The following is a 21034-nucleotide window of genomic DNA, read 5'->3' as shown; positions in this document are numbered from 1 at the left end:
AACCATCAACAGTATAAACAAAAACAAACAAACAAACAAAAATCTAAAATTTAACACCATTTAACACCAACTAAACAGGAGCTACTAAGTTTCAATAAATTCATCTAAAATACAAGTGCCAGGAGTTCAAACACTAAGTGTCTTGAGCTTCAGCTGCACCAGTGGTGGAAAAGATACAACAAAAGTCTAAATCAAGGAGTGTACACTGGTGTAGGACACTAAGTAAAAGTATAAGAGAGGCTTGTATAAAATGTCTAAAATGTGACAGAATTACTTTTTTGAAAAGAGAACATTGTAAAATAAGATCTTTCCCCGTGTGGATCTAGCAAGTCAAGAGTGCAAACTTGATTCCTTTAAACAAAGAATTTGGAAAATATAAAATAAAAACCACAAAGAAAATAAAACTCCTCTCTTCTTTGCTGCCTGACCAGTCACTGTGAATGGAACAACTGCCCAATTACCTCACAGACTTGACAAAATAGTTTGTGCAAAAATGTGTAAAATTAAAATTGCTGACTTTGAAGAAGCACTCAAAGTAGTACACGTACACAAGAATTTACTTCATTACAGTAACACAAGTAAATGGAATTAATTACTTCCTTTCTGAGCAGCAACTAGTTATAGTTTATTGGAATATGCTATGTAAGGGCTTCCAATTCGCTGCTCAAGCACAACCATTTAAAATAAATGGAAGCTGTCAGCCTATAGCCTGTTTTTGTCCATTATTTAGTGCAGCTTGTACAGCAGATGTTAACGCAGTCATAAAACACTGCTGTGAAAGGCAACATAGTGGAAACCATTCTATTAATTGTAGCTGCAAGTGGTTATGTGCCTACCAGATATTGGAAGACTGATATTTACAGCTTGAAAAATACAATATTTAAAAGAATATCTTGACATATGGAGCTTGGTCTATTTTTATTTGCTGAACGCTTTTTACCATGTGGGGAAAATATCATCAGCATAACATCTTTGGCCTTTTTCAGATGCCCCAAAAATGACTTTATTAGCATTTTTAATAGAGAAAAACGGCTCATATATTTTAGGTGGAAGCTATTTCTCTTGTTTGAAGGACAGAGATGCAAAGTCATGGCGAGAGAGAGAGAGGTGACAGGTACAGTGGTAGCAAAGGTGTCATCTGTGTATGGCAGAGTATGCTGGTTATCACACCTTGGCGTGTCAACAAAAATCAGAAAATTTGTCATTAAGATAAAAATGTGTACTAAATTTACTGTTTAAACACTGTGGAATAAATGGCTAAGTAAAAACTACAGTGACTTGGCAGATTCCCAAGTTCAGTCATGTAGCACAGGTACCCTGCTCTCACGCCAACGGGTTGCCATGGGAACAATGTGAAATTGCATTACTGTTTGAGTTTGAGCGCTCAGCCTGTGTGTCTGTGCGCTATTATCGGCTATTATCAGCGAAAAAAAATCAGGAGAACAAAGCAGTCATCTTTAGATTTTTTTTTAACAAAAAAGTTCATTACTGAGCAGCAGGATGCTGGGAACAGCACTGAAACACACCACACAGTCAGCAACATGTCATCTAACATATCTGCAGCGCTGGTCTTACATAGTTCATGCATTTCTTCATTCTATGCACATGTGTCTGACCACTTTTGTGTAGAGACTTCTTAATCAGATCATGTCTCTTTGCTCTAGCGATAGGTTGTGTACATTGTCAGTTAGAACATTCGTTTTGCTTGTTGCTGTGGTTACATTAATTGGTTCTGAGAGTCCATGTAATTTTATCGTGCCATCACATTAATAACTAGATGTGGTGCAGTATTCCAACGCGAGGCATACACTGTAGTTGTGTGTTGTCATCACTCTCTGCCATATCCTAGGTTTTGGTGAAACACCACCACTGAGTGGCAGACAAAATCCTTCAGAAATCACTGAAATATGAACTATGGAATAACAAAAAAGGTAACAGTCACCCAAACTAAACTAGTTTGCATCCCTGCAAGAAAAGCTAATTATAATGAACTGATTTTCAGTCAACTTAAGTATCAGTACTGAAACCTATTCATACTGTGACAAGCTCAAAAAGCTATGCAAACAGACTAAAATTCAAAATGTCAAAGTGCTGTTTTAACATTTGTTTTTAGAAGGCAAAAAGAATGAGGTTATTTGTTATTTATTTTGTGAGCAGAAAAAACACTCACAATAAACATTAGCTAGAGATTCATTGGTAAGCTCCAATAACCACAACAAAGGAGAAGATGAACTTGGATAAATGATAAAGTAAATAACTTAAGAGACCTCCATATACTCTAGAGGACCTCTGCAGAGCTGCTTATATCCCAGTGTGGCCACCTACTGCCTGACTGAAGACCACATCTCTCCTCTGTTGGAGGAGAAGACCCTGTGGGATGCTGCAGGCTGCCTCCTGCAGGAGCACAAACGTCATGGCCCGCTTAGCTCTCTCCACCACCTCTGTCACACACTCCTTTAACCTGGTCACCAGTGGGCACAGCTGCTCTCTCCAGTCACCTGGGGAGAGAGCGAGATGGGTTGGAGGGGAGGAGGAGGCACAGAGAGATGGAATGAGAGTTATGGATGTGATCTTGCAGCTGTGTTTTCTGACTGAAATATGTCTAGCACTCATGTTCATCTGTTCAGAGGCTGCTCCAGAGATGACAACCAATTTATTGATGTTGGTAAAACCGGTCCAGCAATGTGCATTCTCATCCTTCAGCTGATTTCCTGGAAGGTGGAGAGGCATGATGGGAACACACTGCACAAAGCACAAATTTCAAGCTGTTTACACACAACAGTAAGAGCTGTACTTATGACACAGACAGACAAAAATGTAAAAGTGTTTCCTCCAAATGCCTGCTGCTGCACAACTAAACTGGTTTGTACATGGTCTGGTTAGCTCCTGTGGCCTTTGATCAGCATAGCAAATAGTAATAATCATAAATGAACAGTCAACACAATATTCCACAGCAGAGAACTCTTTATGTGCTCTGGCTTATTCAAAAGATACTAATTTTAATCAATGTACTTTTGTTTGTGTAAATGCAGGGTTTATGTTTGCTTTAGTCACTTGCCTAACAGAGGTCCTGAATTGATCCTTCAAATTATTCAACATAGATTTTGCCCATCCTGAGTCAAATGAGCAGTAACATTTTACATGTAATTTTTTGAGTAGCCAATTGGGGGCAGTGTTGCTCAAGCAATACTGACTTGACCCACTGTGTATTCTGTTTGGGTTCATCACACTGAAAAGTTCTTGAAGGAAGTGGAAGTATAGACACACACACACACACACACACACACACACACACACACAAGGCTGGATACATTAAAACAAGAACGTATAGCACATCAGGCTTGCCCTTGCCTTGTCAGAGAAATCATGTCTTATCTCATTCTGCAAATACCGCCTCTGCACAGAGAAGGGAGGAAAAGAACTCCAACTGTCATCTCCTTGCCAGCCCACCTGTCCAAACATCCAAACCCCCACAATGCCTTGTCATCAAAAGGCTTGGCTTCACCGGTCTCAACTAAGAGATAAACCCCCTCTCATTATTCTATCCATGTTTTTATTTAGACAAGCAGATGACCACTTGCTCTGTGTCTGTTCAGCGTCTTAATAAAGGTGCTCGGGGGTCCGGCTTATCTTTCAGAGTGTTTGTACATCAGGCGTATGCCCTTGCTCTTGCTTGCCAGCTTAAACGGACACAGACAGAAACACGCAGACACAAAGTTGTACTAATGCATGTACACAAGCATGTACACAGATGCTTGAGCATGCGCGTGTCTACATACACATACATGCACGTGTGTGTGTGCGCGCGCACACACACACACACACACAGAGCACTCTCAGAGAATGTCTGCTTCTCCTGGTCGGACTAATGCTGCTGCACTGCGTGCCAGTTGGCAGCTGTAACAGGCTGGGCACTTGTCTGGGCACAAGCTTGAGGCAGGATTTCATTGGACATAAGGGGAGATTGGGCAGCTTGCGGTCAACAGTGAATGGCTCTGCATATCAAATATAGCTTTCATCAACTTCTCTGGCAATGATGTCAGTTTCTTTTCTGCTATTGTTTAAATGACAAAGTGGCTCTAAAGTGGCATGGAGCCTTGAATTACTCCATTTACTTAAGTCAAGATACACTGGAAAATATTGATGCAATAGTCGTCGGTGGAGTTACAGTAGGTTCCTCACAGAGAAAATTATTTGGTTTGCTTTGAATATGTAAAATGTTTGGCTATTTCAGCCCTGATCCAGCTTTGATCAGTTTGCTGATGATTGGAAAAAGTGGTGGTAGTTTCACAACTGTGGGTTGTTCAAGATGAAAAGCACCACACACTAAACTTACAAAGTGTGCTGATGCACTGGTATAAACAGCAGAGAACTAATTAATACTGGACACACAGATGACTGCTACAAAATTCCTTGTGGTAAAAATGTAATCAAGCTACCTCTTTTCTAGATGTAATCTGGATAACATGCATATTAATGCCAGGGGGGCATAGCTAATTTATCAAAGAGCTTACTTGCTAAAAGTCAGTGTATCTTAAAGCTGTTTCTCTCAAAACAGTTCAATCATATGTGGTGACATTACCATCATATACCAACAGGTGCTTATGAAGTACTGTAGAAAAATTGTCTCTGCGGCTGCCCCTTGAGCTGTATTCTGATTCACAAGAATCTATTTTATTAAAATTTTTTTTGGCATTTCTGCTTTATTTGACAGTCACAGTAGAGATAGACAGGAAAGGCAGGGGAGAGAGAGGGAATGACGTGCAGCAAAGGACCTGAGGTCGGATTCGAACCCCGGTTGCTGCGATCGGGACAAAGCCCTGGTACATGGTGCGCATGCTTTACCGGTGAGCCACCGGGGCGCCTCCACAAGAATCTATTTGACCCGCATAAAAACAACAAAGGATGATTAGGGGGCGTTCCAACCTCAGTGTCAGTCACATCATGTGCACACAGGTGCTGACACAGGGAACCTGACCTCTGAAGCAACGTAGCTCACAGTGTTATGGTCAGGGGCCAAGCAGGGTATAGTCTGCCACTCTGTACCACTAAATTCAGTGCTGGTATGCAGTAACTGGAAGAGGGAACAGCACCTGCCTGCCAAAACTCACATACAACCACGAGATTTCCAACAAGAAAACATATCTGCTGATGTTAAGTCATCATAAATAAGTTAGTTTTCTTATAAATTACTTATAAATTGTTCCAGTGTATTTGTGCCCAGCACAGACCTGACAGCTTTTAATCCGTGCTGCAGGGCACCCCTCTGTTGTTCCAAAACTGTTTAATTACTAGCTAATGTCAATTTCTGTTGCAGCTGTCTGATATTGAGTGTGGTGAGTCTTTGGCAGCCAGTTGTTTCTTGCAAAAACATCTGAAGTAAAATGACAGATAAAATAAGTCATGATGTCTCATGATGACACATACGGTGCTTGGAAGGATGCAAAAAAATTGCACTTATGTGCATGATCACAAAATGCACTTTATTGATGTCATTTGCACCGGGAAAGGATTAATGATGATGATTCCACCAAAATTATGTGGTTGGCCGACAATTACCAGCATATCTGTGATTGGTTTTCATATCTCATTTAAGAAAAAATGAAAAAAGTGAAAAATGTCAAAGTAACAGATTTTTGTTGAAGAATACCGTATAATTAAAACATTCATAAAGCACAGTGTAAAGACCAATTATTCAAATAAAGAAAAAAGAAGAAAGAGAGGCAAAAACTGAGAATGTGGTGGTTAAAGTCCACATTGACACTCAACTGCCAGTAAATTTAGTTGCAATTTTGTTCTAATTTAAAACAACACAAATTGCTATGATTTTGATTTTGAGAGTTTTGTCAGCATTCACAAATTATTCTGTGGCACTTATACCATTTAAGTACAGTAACAGTACTGGCAAGAAGTTTAATCTACTTTCAGACCCAATTATGATAGAAAGGCCATCAGACAGACTGAAATTTCATTTCCTTCGTTGCTGAAGACAGCTTACACAGCCAAAACGAAGGAAGGAAGAATGAAGAATAAAGTACAGCTAACGGGGAACAAAGTTTAAAAGAAAATATTAAAATGTGTTGCTGAGCTAGTAGGCATTTCTACTATATGAGACAGGTAAAACCACCTATTATATTTCAGTTTACTTTGTATTTGTATAAACTCGAAAACCTACCAGCCATGAACACTGTTTTACAGCTAAAATCTTACAGTAGAAACGGTCTTCCAGTGATGTTGGGTACCTGCCACTGTAGTCTGATGTGAAAATGACCAGACACAAACCTGCAGCCAAAATGTACCAGCTTTTAAACCCACCCAGGCTACAGCGATTACACTTTACAAAAAAGTAAAGATGAAGCAAAACAACAATAAAATTATTACTTTACCTGGGTTATGGGAGGTGATGACATCAGCCAGCTGCTGCTCAGGGTTCAGCTCCTGTTTGCTGTTGTCTTCCTCCTGGAGTTTGTCCACCATGGCGATGACACAGTTGAGGCTTTTGGCAACGCTGGCCCACACCCTGTCCTAAAGAGGCAATGCACACAATCAGCAGTCAGATCAGCCCCACTGATGTTATCTCTTTTCAACTCTGAGATGGGGAATTTGAGATAAAAAGCAATTGTGAAAGAAAGACCGTAAAAAAATGAATTTGTCATAGTGAAAAAAAAAACACCCCACTCATGTTTCCTTTTAGTCTCTAAACTTGTTCTATGTCCAAAAAGGTCAGGAGGAAATCCAGTCTGGTTATTCCAAGATTATTCCCAAAGCATTCTCATTGTTTCAAATAGTTTCCCTTTCTTTCCCGAGCTCCAACCATTGTCTATTGGATGAATGCATTCATTTGTATGGGTGTGTGTGTGTGTGTGTGTGTGTGTGTGTGTGTGTGTGTGTGTGTGTGTGAGACTATACAAGTATGCAAGCTGTATGCGCTGGAGTGGATTTTGGTGTTTGTTGCTTTAGAAGTGAGGTTTGAACATTTGATAACAGTGAGGAATCTTTTGAGAGATAATTAGGTATTGGTGTGTGGCACTCCTGTTAAAATCCTGCTGTTAATGTGGCAGATGCTTCCCTCCCTTCCCCTCCCCTCTCTTCTCTTCTCATACACACACACAAACACACCTCAGTGAAGAGTGGGTGGGTGGGGGTGGAGGTGGGGGGGGTGGAGGTGGGGGGGGGGGGTGCGGGGCTTTTTAACAGATGCTCATTATTTTTAGATAGTCTCAGTTTCTTCAACAAGAGTACCAAACACTGATCATGCGCAGTTAATTTGTTATCATGAATTGTTGAAAGTCCTTGTAGACAAACTAAATCTCATTATTTTCTTAATAGGAGGTTCATGGAGGAATGTTAAGTATGCAGTCCAATTTAAATAAGTTTTGTGTGCACAAATTCATTATTTGCCGTGAAAAAACAGTTTACATATCTGTGATGGAGTGACTGTCTGCCTCTCTGTGTGCGGTGCACAGTGAACATTAGCAGTAAAGAAAAAACAGTTTTCCACACTATCAACTTGGATTAAAGAAACAGAAAATCACATGCAGTCACAGAGATGAGAGTAGGAGTGTCACACTTGCCCATTCCTCCTCATCGTACTCTTTATGGTGCGGTATGGAGTCCTGCTGGCACTTCTGTGGCACAGGCGCACCTTCTCCTCTAGTCGTGGTTTGTGACCCTTCCACATTATTACACATCACAGTGCTCTCTGCGACCGACGTGGCTGGACTGTGGCCTGGAAGGCTCTGGACAGGACTCTGGTTCTGGCCGCTGCCTGGGTTAGAACTCACGCTCTGGTGGACGTGGCCTTGCTGCTGGCCCGCCTGCACCTGGCCCTGCTTCTGGTTCTTGGACACGTAGCCAGGCCGTGCTGCGTGCAGTGCTAGCAGGGCGCTCTTGACCAATTCATCTTTGAGAGTGTGAGCAAATTGTTCTGTCTGTGTGTGAGAGGGAGAGAGAGAAAAAGTGGTACACATAATTGTGGGATGGTAGAACAAATGAACACTGGAGTGCTGAAACAGTGAGAAAGACAGAAAAAGAAAGAGACAGAGTGCCACAATGGCAGTATTAGTAGGAGGGAGCAAATACAGGTGGAAGTGAGCTTGGAAATGTCTAACTGTTTACAGAGAAAGTCAAAAGAAACATGGAAAATGAACATTCTCCTTCACCATAAAGTAGCTGCTCTCCATTACTGCACCACAGCCAGCGAGCAACAAAAACAGCAACAAACAACAAACAATTCAATTACTCTTCCTCCAGCCTGTTCCTCCAAAGGGCAAACCTCCTTTGATCTCAAATTCACCAGCTACTGTATGCTGATGATGATCGTAGTACCAAGGAGCTTCGGTCTTGCCGCCGCCACCGCGTAAAAAATGATAAGGGCTCTCAAGAGTAATTGAGTTAGCACTGCAATAAGCAATTCTATTACTACAGCAAAATGCATTCCAGCAAAACACATGAGCCAGGCCCTTTTTGAAAAAGGAGGCTTGCGAGGTTGTTATGTACATATATTTGTCGCACAAATACCCTCTTTCTGCACCAACCTCTCTGTTGTAGAGGGAATAGAGTGAGCTTGTTGAGACTGCCAAAAGATGTGTTAGGATGGGGAAACATTGTGACTCAGAGTGTTGAGTGTTGCTTAGTCAGCTGAGAAGTAGATGACTGTGGAATAGGACACCAGGTCAGTACTGTCCCAATACCACAGCAGCTTTTTCTAGGGGTCATAAGGCCCTACATTACTGCTGATACACTATGTTGTTAATTTGTTATTCCTATCTCTAACCCAATTCTCTGTTAGTTTGACCGGCCATCAAAATCTGACATCAAGATCCTTTACACTACAGAGGAACCAAGTATAACTGCTGACTGGCTACTACCTTTACACGGTACTGGCCTGTACCACAGCTCGACAAAGCCATGTCAGTAAGCTTTCATAATGCCCCTACTATAATGTAGCAATGTTATAGCCCATCAAGAAACAGCACAAGTACTTGCCCATCTGAGACTGGTTTATTTTTTCTTGATTCACACAAAATTTAATGAACACCATTATGCTTTTCCGAAAATTCACATTTCAGAAAATCATCTGCATTCAGAATGGTGCATTTGATGAATCCTTGAATGGACACAGAAAGAAGGACTATGCTTCAAACGCCATTTTATTCAATTCACATCCATTTTAATTGCCCAGAATGGATCCAAATGAGCTCCATTACTGTAAGTCAATGATGTGGGAGCTAAAATCTATAGATAAGAGGACTCCAGTGAGCTTGAGAACAGGCATTTCTGGTAGAATACTATTCTATCATACACAAAATGGCATACAAAGCGGTAAACACCATTTCAAAGATGGGAATGTCTGAATAACTGCAAATTAACCAAGCTCAATGCAGTAAGGAAAACCCCATAGCAGTGGGAATTCAAAATGTAAATTCATATTCAAATTGAACTCTGCTTATCTGACCACAATGTTAATTTGCAATCTGTGAGAACATTTATTATTCATTATCTTTCCTGGGATGAGTGAGCATAGCCACACACAGTATTTCACACAACCCAGGTCATATATTTGCACTTCTTAACCATGGAGTCACACGATCAAATTATTTGCCTATGTTAATGTTCCTGTGACTGATGTAATCTCAAGAAAAATCTGAACAATGACTTCTCTGGCTGGTCTCCTTGCTTATGTCCTCATAAATGCAATTCACTTATTTTTGTTCAGGTCCAAAACAAATAAATAAAAAGACAAATCAATCAATCAACCAAAAATTAAACCACATTTATCAAAGTTCTTCAGTTTTTTAAGCTGGGGTAATTTTTTAAAGATGTGGGTCTACAAAGAAGTGTAGAAAAACATTTTTAACGATGGTCGATATAAACACTTTGTGTTGAAAGTGAAATTTCAAAGGTGTGCTCCTTTGGGCAAAACAGGAAAGCTTTGCTGCTTTCATTTTCCTACCAAGGCTATAACAAAGCTAAGTAGCTCCTCCATGTGTGTGCAAGCCTTGTTTTTCCACACCTACCTGATGTAAAACTCAAATCAAAATCCCTTGAGAGAAATTCTGTTGCTAGTCTTCCTTCGATATATCTGCTGATGTGATCTTGACTGAGCAGAAGTGCAAGTTAGAAAAAGCCTCTGTGGACCCCAACTGAGAAAAAATAAGGGAGGGTTTTTATATTTGATCTAAAAAGGAAGAAAAATGTAGGAATCTATTCACCCCGAATGGTTTTACCCAGAAGGATGGGGGGGATTTTGACTGTTAAAAATAGAGCTTTTTCACTTAATGTAGCTTCACTTGAGAAATGGAGGGATGGCTGAATGAAAAACGCTGGCTAGATTCCAGTAGCACTTGGCTGTGAGGACACTTGCTGCGTGTAGCGTATATGACCTCTACACACAGTATAATTCAATATAATTCTACATAGAGGGCCAATCTTCCATCTCTTCCCACATAACCGTTGCAGCGAAGAGATGCTAACTTTTGCGAGGACACAGCTGGAGGCAAAGGAGATGGGTTGCAATTGCTTTTTCAGTCATCATTAACAGAATCATTATCATCTCCATCATAGAGAAGCAGTGGTACATCTGCCATGTCTAACTCTGATCATACTGTGATAGAGAAAGTACTCTGGAATCAAAGAATGAACTGGCCCGGGGTCAAGTAGTCTGAACCAAGAATCAAAAAGTGAGAAGCAGCAAGTGTTTGGCAGAAACGGTTCTTAAATCCACCTCATTTTCATTCCCAACTGCATATGTATGTGTGTGAGAGAGAATATGTGTATTCATATTTGCACACACTGTATGCATGTGTTTCTATGACTGATATAAAATATTTGTCTGAGAAGTGTGTGTTGTTTGGGCTTTTATGGGCGCATCTGTATTTGTGCCTGTGTGCATGCAATGTGTGTGCACATGCATATATAAGCAAATGTGTGCATACGTGTGCGTGCAAACACATGCAAGACACTTGCACACATACACACCGTATGTGTGTGAATGTCTACAAGTCTAGGGAATATAGAAAGAGTACACTTTCCTGATAGAGGATCAGATGTAGTAATGCTGACATGAAATGTGTGATGTTGCAGGCTGAGGATTTACATTACATGATTGGATGCTGTGGGTCTTATATAAGTGATGCAACTTCAACATCAGCTTTTAAAAAACACACAGAGAGAATCAAAGACATCAGACACAGCCAGATACATCCTTGCCCTGAACACCCTCTGCTACACACACACACACACACACACACACACACACACACACACACACACACACACACACAGCTTGAGATTTTAATCAGAGAGCAGGGCTGCTTGTGCTGACCAGGCCAGGGGTTTACTTGGCCAGTGCGTGCGTGTCTAATCAAGGATGAGGGGAAGTGGTGACAGAGCGAATGTACCAATTAAGCAGGCTGATTGGGCTCTATTCCACTGTGGCAAAAACAATCTCTCCCACAACAGATTGCAATCTGACAGCACCAGATGTAATTCATTAATTATACTGATAAAAACGCCTCAACTCCATAAACCTCCATGCTGCTATTCACTTTTGTTGGTTTGGCATTTTTATGATGAGTTATGGCTATTTCATGCGGTTGCCTATTGAGTGTGTCCGTGACTGCGTCAAAATGTTCGCTTGGATGAAGGTTTAAATATATTTACATTTATACTGTGAAAAATAAAATTGTTGTATTTCCATTTCCATTGTGTTACATCCATGAAATGCTATGAGAGGTCATGTCTGCTATAAACATAGAGTGATAATAGCAGTTTACATGGCCATTCCATGTTACACTTCAAATCTAATGGCCCCTGGTGCCTCAACTGGTAGAGTGCGTGCTAGCGATGTGTGTACTGAACCACAATACGTAGGTCCTGCGGACAGACCATCGATTTATGCAATTATGGGTTAGCAAAACAAAATTCTGAATAAATGCGGCTGGGTTCGGAGCTGAAATGATTATAATAATAACAATAAAAACTAGCATACCGAAGAATATTCTTTGATAAAGCTGATTTTTCCCCAATACTTTATTCCTCTCGGCATCATTCAACATTTGGCAAGCGGTTTCAAGCGGATGCAGGTTTAAGTTTTATTAAAATTACCACCATGTCTGGTCATTGCAGTCAGGTGAGTTACAAACGCAGGCTGGTTCAGGTGAACTTAGAGTTAACCCATGCATCACTAGCATGTAACATTAAGGCTGAGCTTTGCTGAATGTTATCTCCTCTCTCTCTTTGCCTTGTCTATCCTGTCTCTATCAACTGTAACAATACAGTAAAAGCAGAAATGCCCACAAAAGATAATATTAAAAAAACTGAGTGGCCTCTGAGAGGGTGCATATTTAGATTGTGGAAGTCAGCACAAGCCAGTGTTTTCAAGTAAACAGCCCCCAAATTACAAAGCTACTAAGACTACTATTGGCTCTAGACTTAAAGGCTAAACCCCTAGGCAAATAATTAAGTTGTTTTTAGAGAGGTTTCATGTTTAAATTAACTTATTGCCAGAGTTAACGATTGGAAAGCTAAAGGACTTTTGTGGTTGACGTATTACCTGACAATGGATAGTGATAAGCCTAACGATGATGTATTATTAAAGCTTAGGGCCAAGAGAACTAAAGGGATATCCGGAGTGGTGGTGCAGATTGGGGGTTCGATGTGGCCTCACCTTGTCAGACAGGTTCTTGAGTGCATCCTTCAGTCCAGGGGAAGAGTGCTCCTGGGCGGCCTGGAGGAGCTGGTCCGCTAAGCTAGCGATGAGGGGATGGAGGTGGCTCATGGTGCTCAGAACCTCCTGGGCTTTGGCTGTGTGCTCTGGGGAGTAGTAGATACACTGGTAGGCAGTGCTGAAGCTGTGGTGAAGAAGAAGGAGCTTACTCAGAGGACAAATTTAAATAAAAAAAAAAAGGCAATTCTTTATAGGCAATGAACTTCATGACATTCACTGAAACATTTTCCATGACAACTTGTCTTTATTCACTTGGTTTCGTTGGGCAAAAGATCTTTGTTTTTGAATATTTCTTACAGCTAGATACAGTTTGAGTATAAAAGTAATGTATGATTTACATTTATGTTTGAACAAGAGTGCAGACAAATGATGATATACTAAACATTATACAGTTTATTACAAAACTATGCAATGATGGTGTGTTGCAGTGGACCTGATCATCACTTAGTTTCTAATGGCAAGGCATCTTATCTTGAGGTCAGATAATCACACATAGCACACTCATGGATGAATCTTTGAATACTAATGACAATGAAGATATAATGTACAAATAGTCTGAATACATTTCATCATCTTGCTGTCACTTCTCTCTTAACAACGTAGGATAGACAGAAAGCATCAATGCTTTCCAGGTTCTTAGCCTAAACTGTCAAATTGAACCTACAGTCCAATGTCAAACCATTTTCACTTTATGAATAATTAATTGCTTCTTCGTTCCTAGGGAGCTATTTAATCTCAGATAAAAACACCTTTTGTCAGTTCCTAGATTCAGGGCAAATCACTCCAATCAAACATTCTCCTCAGGTAAAGTTTCTGTGACTTTCAATGAGTTTCCACTGACTTCCTGCCATCACATGTAATGCGTAGTGAGGCAGTCATTTGCAACCCTCCCAGCTAGTTTAGAGTCAGCCCTGCAAGCCTCTATGTAGGCCAGAGCCCAGAGCCAGATCCTAAGGCATAATTGACTTAAGAAGAGGAAAGGGGGATGGAGGAGAAGGAGGGAGAGAGAGGGAGAAAGAGAGGAAGACAGAGACTTAGCATAACATTCCCTGCAGCACTCCCTCTATTTTGTGATGAAGGAAAGAAAGCGCTTCCTTAGAAGTCCCCCTTAGTGGAACAGCACTACCTGATGTATCAATGACTGTGAAAATCTGAAAGCCTTAAGAAATTAGGCGTACTAGGTGCTAGCCAGTACCTGTGGCTTTGACTGGCTAGCTTTAAAATCTTGGCCTTGTCATTACAACTAATGAGGCCCCTGGAGGATGCCCACCCACTAGCTCCAAACTAATCAAAGGAACTGGTAAAAGAGTGGAGACACAGGGCAAACACTGCGAAATACTTTACCATACAGAATACCACCATGTCTACTCACAAGCATCTCACACTGACTTTCATAACTGTACATTAAAATGCTAAGATTTCAGCCACAGAGAAGTCGAAAAATTTTATAATCTACTGCAAGGAAGTAAAGTCTATAAGCCCTTTCATCCTATGTGAGCTTGAATTCCTCTTACTGTGTTATGCAGAACTAAAGAGAAAAAATCCTACAGCAGTGCAACAACAGAGACAATGCAGACGAGTTGTTGGAGGAGGACAATTGCTTCAGCGGCTGAGATTCAATAACAGCCCTGTTGACTCATAAGTACAAATCCAATCCCATTAGGGAGCCTATGCAGGCAATAATGAATGTTGGGACCTGCCACCTGATGCTAGAGGACAGAATTGATCCCTTTTAAGGCTGGCTAAGGCAAGGAACTTTAATTGCCTCATCAGCATTGCTGTCAGTCCAATAGCTTCTACCAAGATGGCAAACCAAGCCAAGGTAAAAAAGCATAAATTTGTGAATGCAGAGGTGTTCATTTCATTGACAAAAACTATGATAAAAATTATTTGTCCACAGCAATTTTTCATTGCTGAAAACCAGATAATAACTAAATAAAAAATAATCTGGGATAACAAAAACAATGATGAAAAATAGTGACACTTTTGACAGTGAATAAAACAAGACAAAAATGCCAGGAGGAGATGAGCTGGAAAGAGATCATATCACAATAGTCTCCTTTGTGGTGCTGAGTTTGTAGGTGCACATCATTTCACCATGCTGATCAAACTAAGTCACACAGTTTCAAGCTGATAAGCAAGCAAAAACTGCATTTGTTTTTTATGTGTTTTTGGGAGAAAGTAAAGAGCAGATATATGGATAAATTTCACATTTGATGTCAAGGAAAATAAGGCCTGATGCAAACTGTGTGGAGTAAACACTTCACCTGAAGTGGCATTTGCAGGCATATCATCCTGAAATTCACACAGGTAAGCATATATAGTGTTAATTGTTAATGGTGACTAACATTACTTTATCAAAAATTTACTTTATACTTACATACATATATGTATGTATGTATGTATGTATGCCTGTATACACATACACACTATATGGACAAAAGTATTGGGACACACCTTTTAATCACTGAAGGTGTTTCACTCAGTTGCCATTGCCACAGGTGGATACAAACACTTAGCCATGCAGTCTGCCTTTGAATTCCAGTGTGGTACTATAATAGTAATGTAGTAGGATGCCACCATCGCAACAAGTCAGTTTGTGAAATTTCTTTCTCCCTAGATATTCCACCATCAGCTGTAAGTGGTATTATTGTAAAGTGGAAGTGTTTAGGAACCACAGAAACTCAGCCACCAAGTGGCAGACCACTTGAGGTTACAGAGCGGGGGTCGCTGAGTGCTGAGGCTCATTGTGTGTAAAAGTGGCAAACGCTCTGCTGACTCAGTAACTGCAGAGCTCCAAACCTCCTCTGGCATTAACATCAGCACACAAACTGTGCACTGGGAGCTTCATGGCATGGGTTTTCATGGCCGAGCAGCTGCATGTAACCTTTACATCACCAAGCACGATGCCAAGCGTCAGATGGAGCGGTGTAAAGCACGCTGCCACTGGACTCAAGCAGTGGAAACATGTTCTGTGGAGTGACCAATCACATTTCTCTATCTGGCAGTCTGATGGACGAGTCTGGGTTTGGAGAATGCCAGGAGAACGTTCCCTGCCTGACTGCACTGTACCAACTTTAAAGTTTGGTGGAGGAGGGATAATGCTATGGGCTTGTTTTTCTGGGGTTGGCCTGGACCCCTTTGCTCCAGTGAAGGGAAATCTTAATGCTTCAGCTTACCAAGACATTTTGGACAATTCTATGCCTCCAACTTTGTGGGAACAGTTTTCTGTTCCAGCATTACTGTGTCCTGGTGCACAGAGCAAGCTCCATAAAGGCATGGTTGGATGAGTTTGGTGGGGAAGAACTTTACTGGCCTGCACAGAGTCCTGACCTCAACTCCATCCAACACCTTTGGGATGAACTAGAACAGAGATTGTGAGACAGGCCCTCTGGTCCAACATCAGTATCTGACCTCACAGATTCTCCTCTGGGTGAATGGGAAAAAATTCCCACAAACACACTCCAAAATCTTGTAGAAAGCCTTCCCAGAAAAGTGGAAGCTGTTCTTGCTGCAAAGGGGGTACCAACTCCATATTAATGCCTATGAATTTAGAATGGGAGGTTATAAAGGCTCCTGTAGGTGTAATGTGTAAGTGGCCCAATACTTTTGTTCATATAATGTACGTGGGAAATGTGTGTGTGTGTGTGTGTGTGTGTGTGTGTGTGAGTGAGAAAAGAGAGTTGAAAATTATGCATTAGTCAAATGTCTAATCAAAATTTGTCAAAATTAACACTGGAATGCACATACAATGAGAGGCCAAAGATGGACAGTGTATACAGGGATAAGATAGCCACTGCAGGCTTTTCTTTTGTACTCAAGTTAATTTTATACCTCCTATTATTTATTACATAAACCTTCAAGTCTGGATACTATCCATAAATATTTCTGAGCATGTGTACAAACTAAGAGAGTAATCATTTTACATTCACATACATATAAAATAAAGCATTTACAGGGAGTCAGTTTTCATGTTTTTTCTGATTTTCAATAATTTCTCCTTAAGTTGAGTATTGATGCCTCACTCTATGACTCATTGTTCTGGATGTTTTAAGCATAAGCAGAAGTTCAGTTTTACTGAGATGTGGTGTGAGTTAAGGATCAATATACACTATATGAAGGTTTAAATTGTCAATTATATGGAGTGAGGTGTCCTCATGTGATAACAATCTTTGAATTGACTACTTCAGCCTCAGCTTAAGGTTAGAGGACAGGGGTTTATCTGGCCACTTTACAGTGAGTTGTGTATGATTATTAAAAGTTAAAAGTTATTACCTTGGTTTATGATGGCTGCCATAACCACATACTCACTCTTAAAATGTGCTTCCTATTTATTTCCCTCATGTGCAGACCTTTATCTGTATGCTAACCTATTACTCTTAAAGGGATGGCTCACATATTTTGAAAAATTTGATATTTACTTACCCTCTAGCTGTTCTGTGTAAGCAATATCACACAAGAGGGAGTGCTGTTATACTGTATATCAGCAAGACTGTGATTTGGTCATAGATAATCGAAGATAATCACAGCCGTGCTGACATACAGTATAACAGCCTGACCTCGAGTGTGTTGTTGCTCTTACACAACCGTTCTACAAATGACATCATTTATCAAGTGATGGCAATAAGCAACACCAGATTATGAGTTATTTATTTAATCAGTTTTTCACCTCTACCAGCTTCTACTGAATTGAACATAAACAATGTCCCGACCACAAACAAGCTTGCCTTGAGGTTTTCACTGCAGTATCGCCACATGGTACTTTGTTGCCCAGAAAGTTGTCTGTAAGGCAACCCTAAACCTAACTGATAGCTGTAATCATAACCATAGCCTTGGAGGCAGCGCTGCCTTATACAGTCAGCACTTGGGGAGAAAAAATGCAGAAAGTGGCTGTACTGAGGCTCTTCTGTCCACCATTCTTAATTTAACTCAGCTGTTATTTTTAGAAATGTGTCTTGTGTGCTGTATATCAGCACTCATGGAGTGCCTTTTGTCCAATCAAATCGCTCCATGACAGTAGTCTTGCTAACTTCCTTGCATCATTCCTCAACACTGAATGCTGGTTGGATGCTCCAAATGTTAAAAGTTAGCGTCCTGCTATTGAGATGGACTTCTCCCTGACATAGTAATGAAAGAGAAAAAAAAAAAACACTATTACTGTCCTACATAACAACTAGGGGGAAAGAGACATAATAACATTTTTCAAAATGGGTGAACTATCCCTTTAATCTTTCTATATTTTACACTTTAAGAGAGTTAGTGTTTGACTTAAATTTGAAAAACCCTGGCACCCACACGTGTTTTCAGCTATTTTGGCTGATTAGATGTAAAACTGGGTAAAACTATGCTTGGTCCAAGGTGATGTCACCTCCTGAGCAGAGGTCTAATTAGCAACATAACTGAAAACACCCGTGTGGCTGCACAAAACTTGCTAATGGAAACTGGTGATTCTCTAGAAGAAAAAAATAGACCCACCTACCCTTTGGATATAGCCTCTCCTGTGGAGCACCACACTTTCAGTAAGTGATAGTCTACACCAGCTATTAAGACATTACTAAAACTAGCAAACAGTAACTTCGGCAAAAACTTCCTCTTGGTTTTCCTAAATGATCAATAGGAATTGGTTATAACAGTAATGAGAGGGAGAGAACCGCTGGGCCTTGCGGTCTAATTAAGCCAGCATCTCCGGCACATGGCTAATTAATAGCAGAGGGGAAATTAATGAAGAGCTCGTGGCCTGCTGCTGACAACCAGCAGGAGTAAAATGCAGCTACGTCAGCACAGAGCCCTCCAGCACCCCAGGTGACTGCCAAAGCCTCCTTCGTCATTTAGACAGCAAGCTCAAATCACTGTTCACACACCAGGCCACTGCCACACAGCCACAGCCAAAATCTAGAGTCCATCATTGAGACAGGCTGCGGGATCTGATCTCCAACCAGATTATTTTAAAAGCCAATATCCATCTGTCATGAAATCCTCCACTGGGCACTGATCTCACATCAGTTCTCAAGATAACAGCCAAGGCTTTCCTCAGTGACTCAGAGGAGAGCTACAAGTCCCCACCAGCCACAAGGCGACTGCCAATGTCCTGTTCCATCACACAGAGAACCTGGAGCATGCAATGTGTAAACTAGCTGCTGTCCATCAACATGGGGTCCCAGTCACTGCCACCGTCTCTACACCGCACAGAATGACCCTGGGAGGCAGTTACTTTGTTGGACAAGATACTGCTCGTCATGCTAAATCTGAACATCGGCCCCAAGAGGCTCTATTAAGTGTCTGCACTCTGGCTTGGACCAAAAATCTGCTGCTGCTCTCTCTCCAACAAATGTGTCACTCTACAGTTTGGCTTGACCACGAGGCCTGGCTGAAAGACAGTGTTTCCTCTCTGTCATGGTGGTTGGCATTTAGAGACACATGTAGTAACTACATGTAGTACTCCAATACAGTTTAACATCGACATGGAGCACTGCAACACAGCTTCTGCACACACACACACACACACACACACACACACACACACACACACACACACACACACACACACACACACACACACACTCACACTAATCACGCCTTATGCTAAGACTACAAGTTCAGCCTTAATATTATGCCAGAAATAAAGGCTGTGCACACACGACAAAATCAGAGTACTATCTCTCTCTTTTTCTTTCCTTCCTGCCCTCATGTATGCATACATAGACAGATGCCCGATCGCGGATGGACACACACACACACACACACATGGAGACCATCTTTCCAGAACAGAACAAACTGGGAATGTTGAGATTATATAAAACCTGTCTCCATCAAAAGTATGTTGCATCGCTGTGCAGTAATAACTGAATAATTCAAAAGAGGCTGTTAATGAAAGATTAGACCACCTCAGCGAATTCACAGCTATGTCTATAGGGTTCAATTAAAAACGGATAAAAATCCAGTGACTTTTAAAACAGCCATTTAAGTAGGACTGCATGCATTAATGAAAGATAAATGCTCTTGCCCTGTGTGTACATGTGCAGAGTTTCTGGAGGAATACTAAGTGTAGCTATTGATTAAACTCTACACTGGTCCATCCTGAGAGACAAACTACATTGCATACTGTAGCCACTGCCAAGTTTGGCCATTGCAGATTTTTAATGGATCTGGAAAGAACCCCCCTCCGTCTCCTCTAGTGTCCAGGGAACAAAGACGAATAGCTCTTTTATTGCCCTCCTGGTAACACCTCTGTGCTCAGGTTTTTCCTTTTTTCCTTCCTCAATCTTTTTCCACCCTGTCTTTGATGAATTAATATCACATTGAATAGCCAAGTCTCACATCTCGCCGACTGTTCCCTTTTTAATCAAACGTGATTACAAAAAGCTTGTTCTGAAAGGCAGGGAGACATACTGGCAGAAGCATAATGCATTTGTGTGTGTGTGTGTGTGTGTGTGTGTGTGTGCGCGCGTATGTCTGCCTGTGCTTTCACTTGTGCAAGCATCTTTGCTGCAAAAATAGGCTTGACTTGCTGTGCACTTCAGAGACTATAAACTGGACTATAAAGAAAAACTACCTCACATTCACAACACAGAAAACAAAACCTCATCAGGTACTTATAAGCTAAATATTTAGTCAGTCTTTCAATACATGCATAATAAAACGCAAATTAAACCATAAAATAACGAATGTTCCTAATTTAAAGTAAACATGCACCTCAGTCATTAAAATGGCAACTGTGGATATTCTGCACAATCACAGACCAACAGCATGGAGTTTCATTTATTCCTATTTCTGACGATGACTGACAAAATGACTGCATTCCAGTTCAAACGTGGATGAGGCTCAGTGAAGGCCGTTGTCGGTTAGCCAGGCGGAAAATTGGAAAATTTAAGCTACAGTGAGTCATTAGCTAAGTCAAATATGAAACAAAAAGCTCTGTCTCCCAGGAGAACTCTTTCTCAAGTCTAATCTCTCATTCAAAGAAAATGATTTCACTTCAGTGGACTTTGGAAAATATGCTAACTCTTATCATAGTTCACGCTAGCAGATAAAACTGACCATCTTCAGCAAATTCACTTGTGCACTTTAGCGTAAAGAAGTTCTTTCCTTTTTTTTTTTTTTATCAGCAGAGGCCCCCCAACTATTTTCCCACCAACTTATCCATTTTACACCCACATCTCAACCGTCTCCATCTTGCTCTTCTTCTCTCTTTGTTGAGCTCCAAACTCTGTGTAACTAATTGGATCTGGCATGGTCTGTAATGACTTTGCACTCTATGGGGAGCTTTGGGAAAAATCACCCTTCATTTTTTCTGGCATGACTCAA

The 21034-nt window shown here is 40.9% G+C and overlaps 1 protein-coding gene across 10 annotated transcripts in view; it reads right to left on the bottom strand.

Moving 5' to 3' along the window:
• Positions 1-21034, bottom strand: part of inpp4b (inositol polyphosphate-4-phosphatase type II B) — a 257269-nt gene that overhangs the window by 18759 nt on the left and 217476 nt on the right. For all 10 annotated transcript variants that reach the window (XM_030053522.1, XM_030053485.1, XM_030053476.1 and 7 more), the window contains 4 exons: positions 12671-12854; positions 7575-7931; positions 6387-6525; positions 2326-2498 (listed from right to left, as the gene is read on the bottom strand). In XM_030053522.1, coding sequence (XP_029909382.1) covers positions 2326-2498; positions 6387-6525; positions 7575-7931; positions 12671-12854 — 853 coding nt within the window. The remainder of the gene's footprint in view (positions 1-2325; positions 2499-6386; positions 6526-7574; positions 7932-12670; positions 12855-21034) is intronic.

Source organism: Myripristis murdjan, chromosome 1 (assembly GCF_902150065.1).
Source record: "Myripristis murdjan chromosome 1, fMyrMur1.1, whole genome shotgun sequence".
NCBI lineage: Eukaryota > Metazoa > Chordata > Actinopteri > Holocentriformes > Holocentridae > Myripristis > Myripristis murdjan.
Note: the sequence above shows the minus strand (reverse complement) of the source record. Positions and strands in the feature narration are given on the sequence as shown.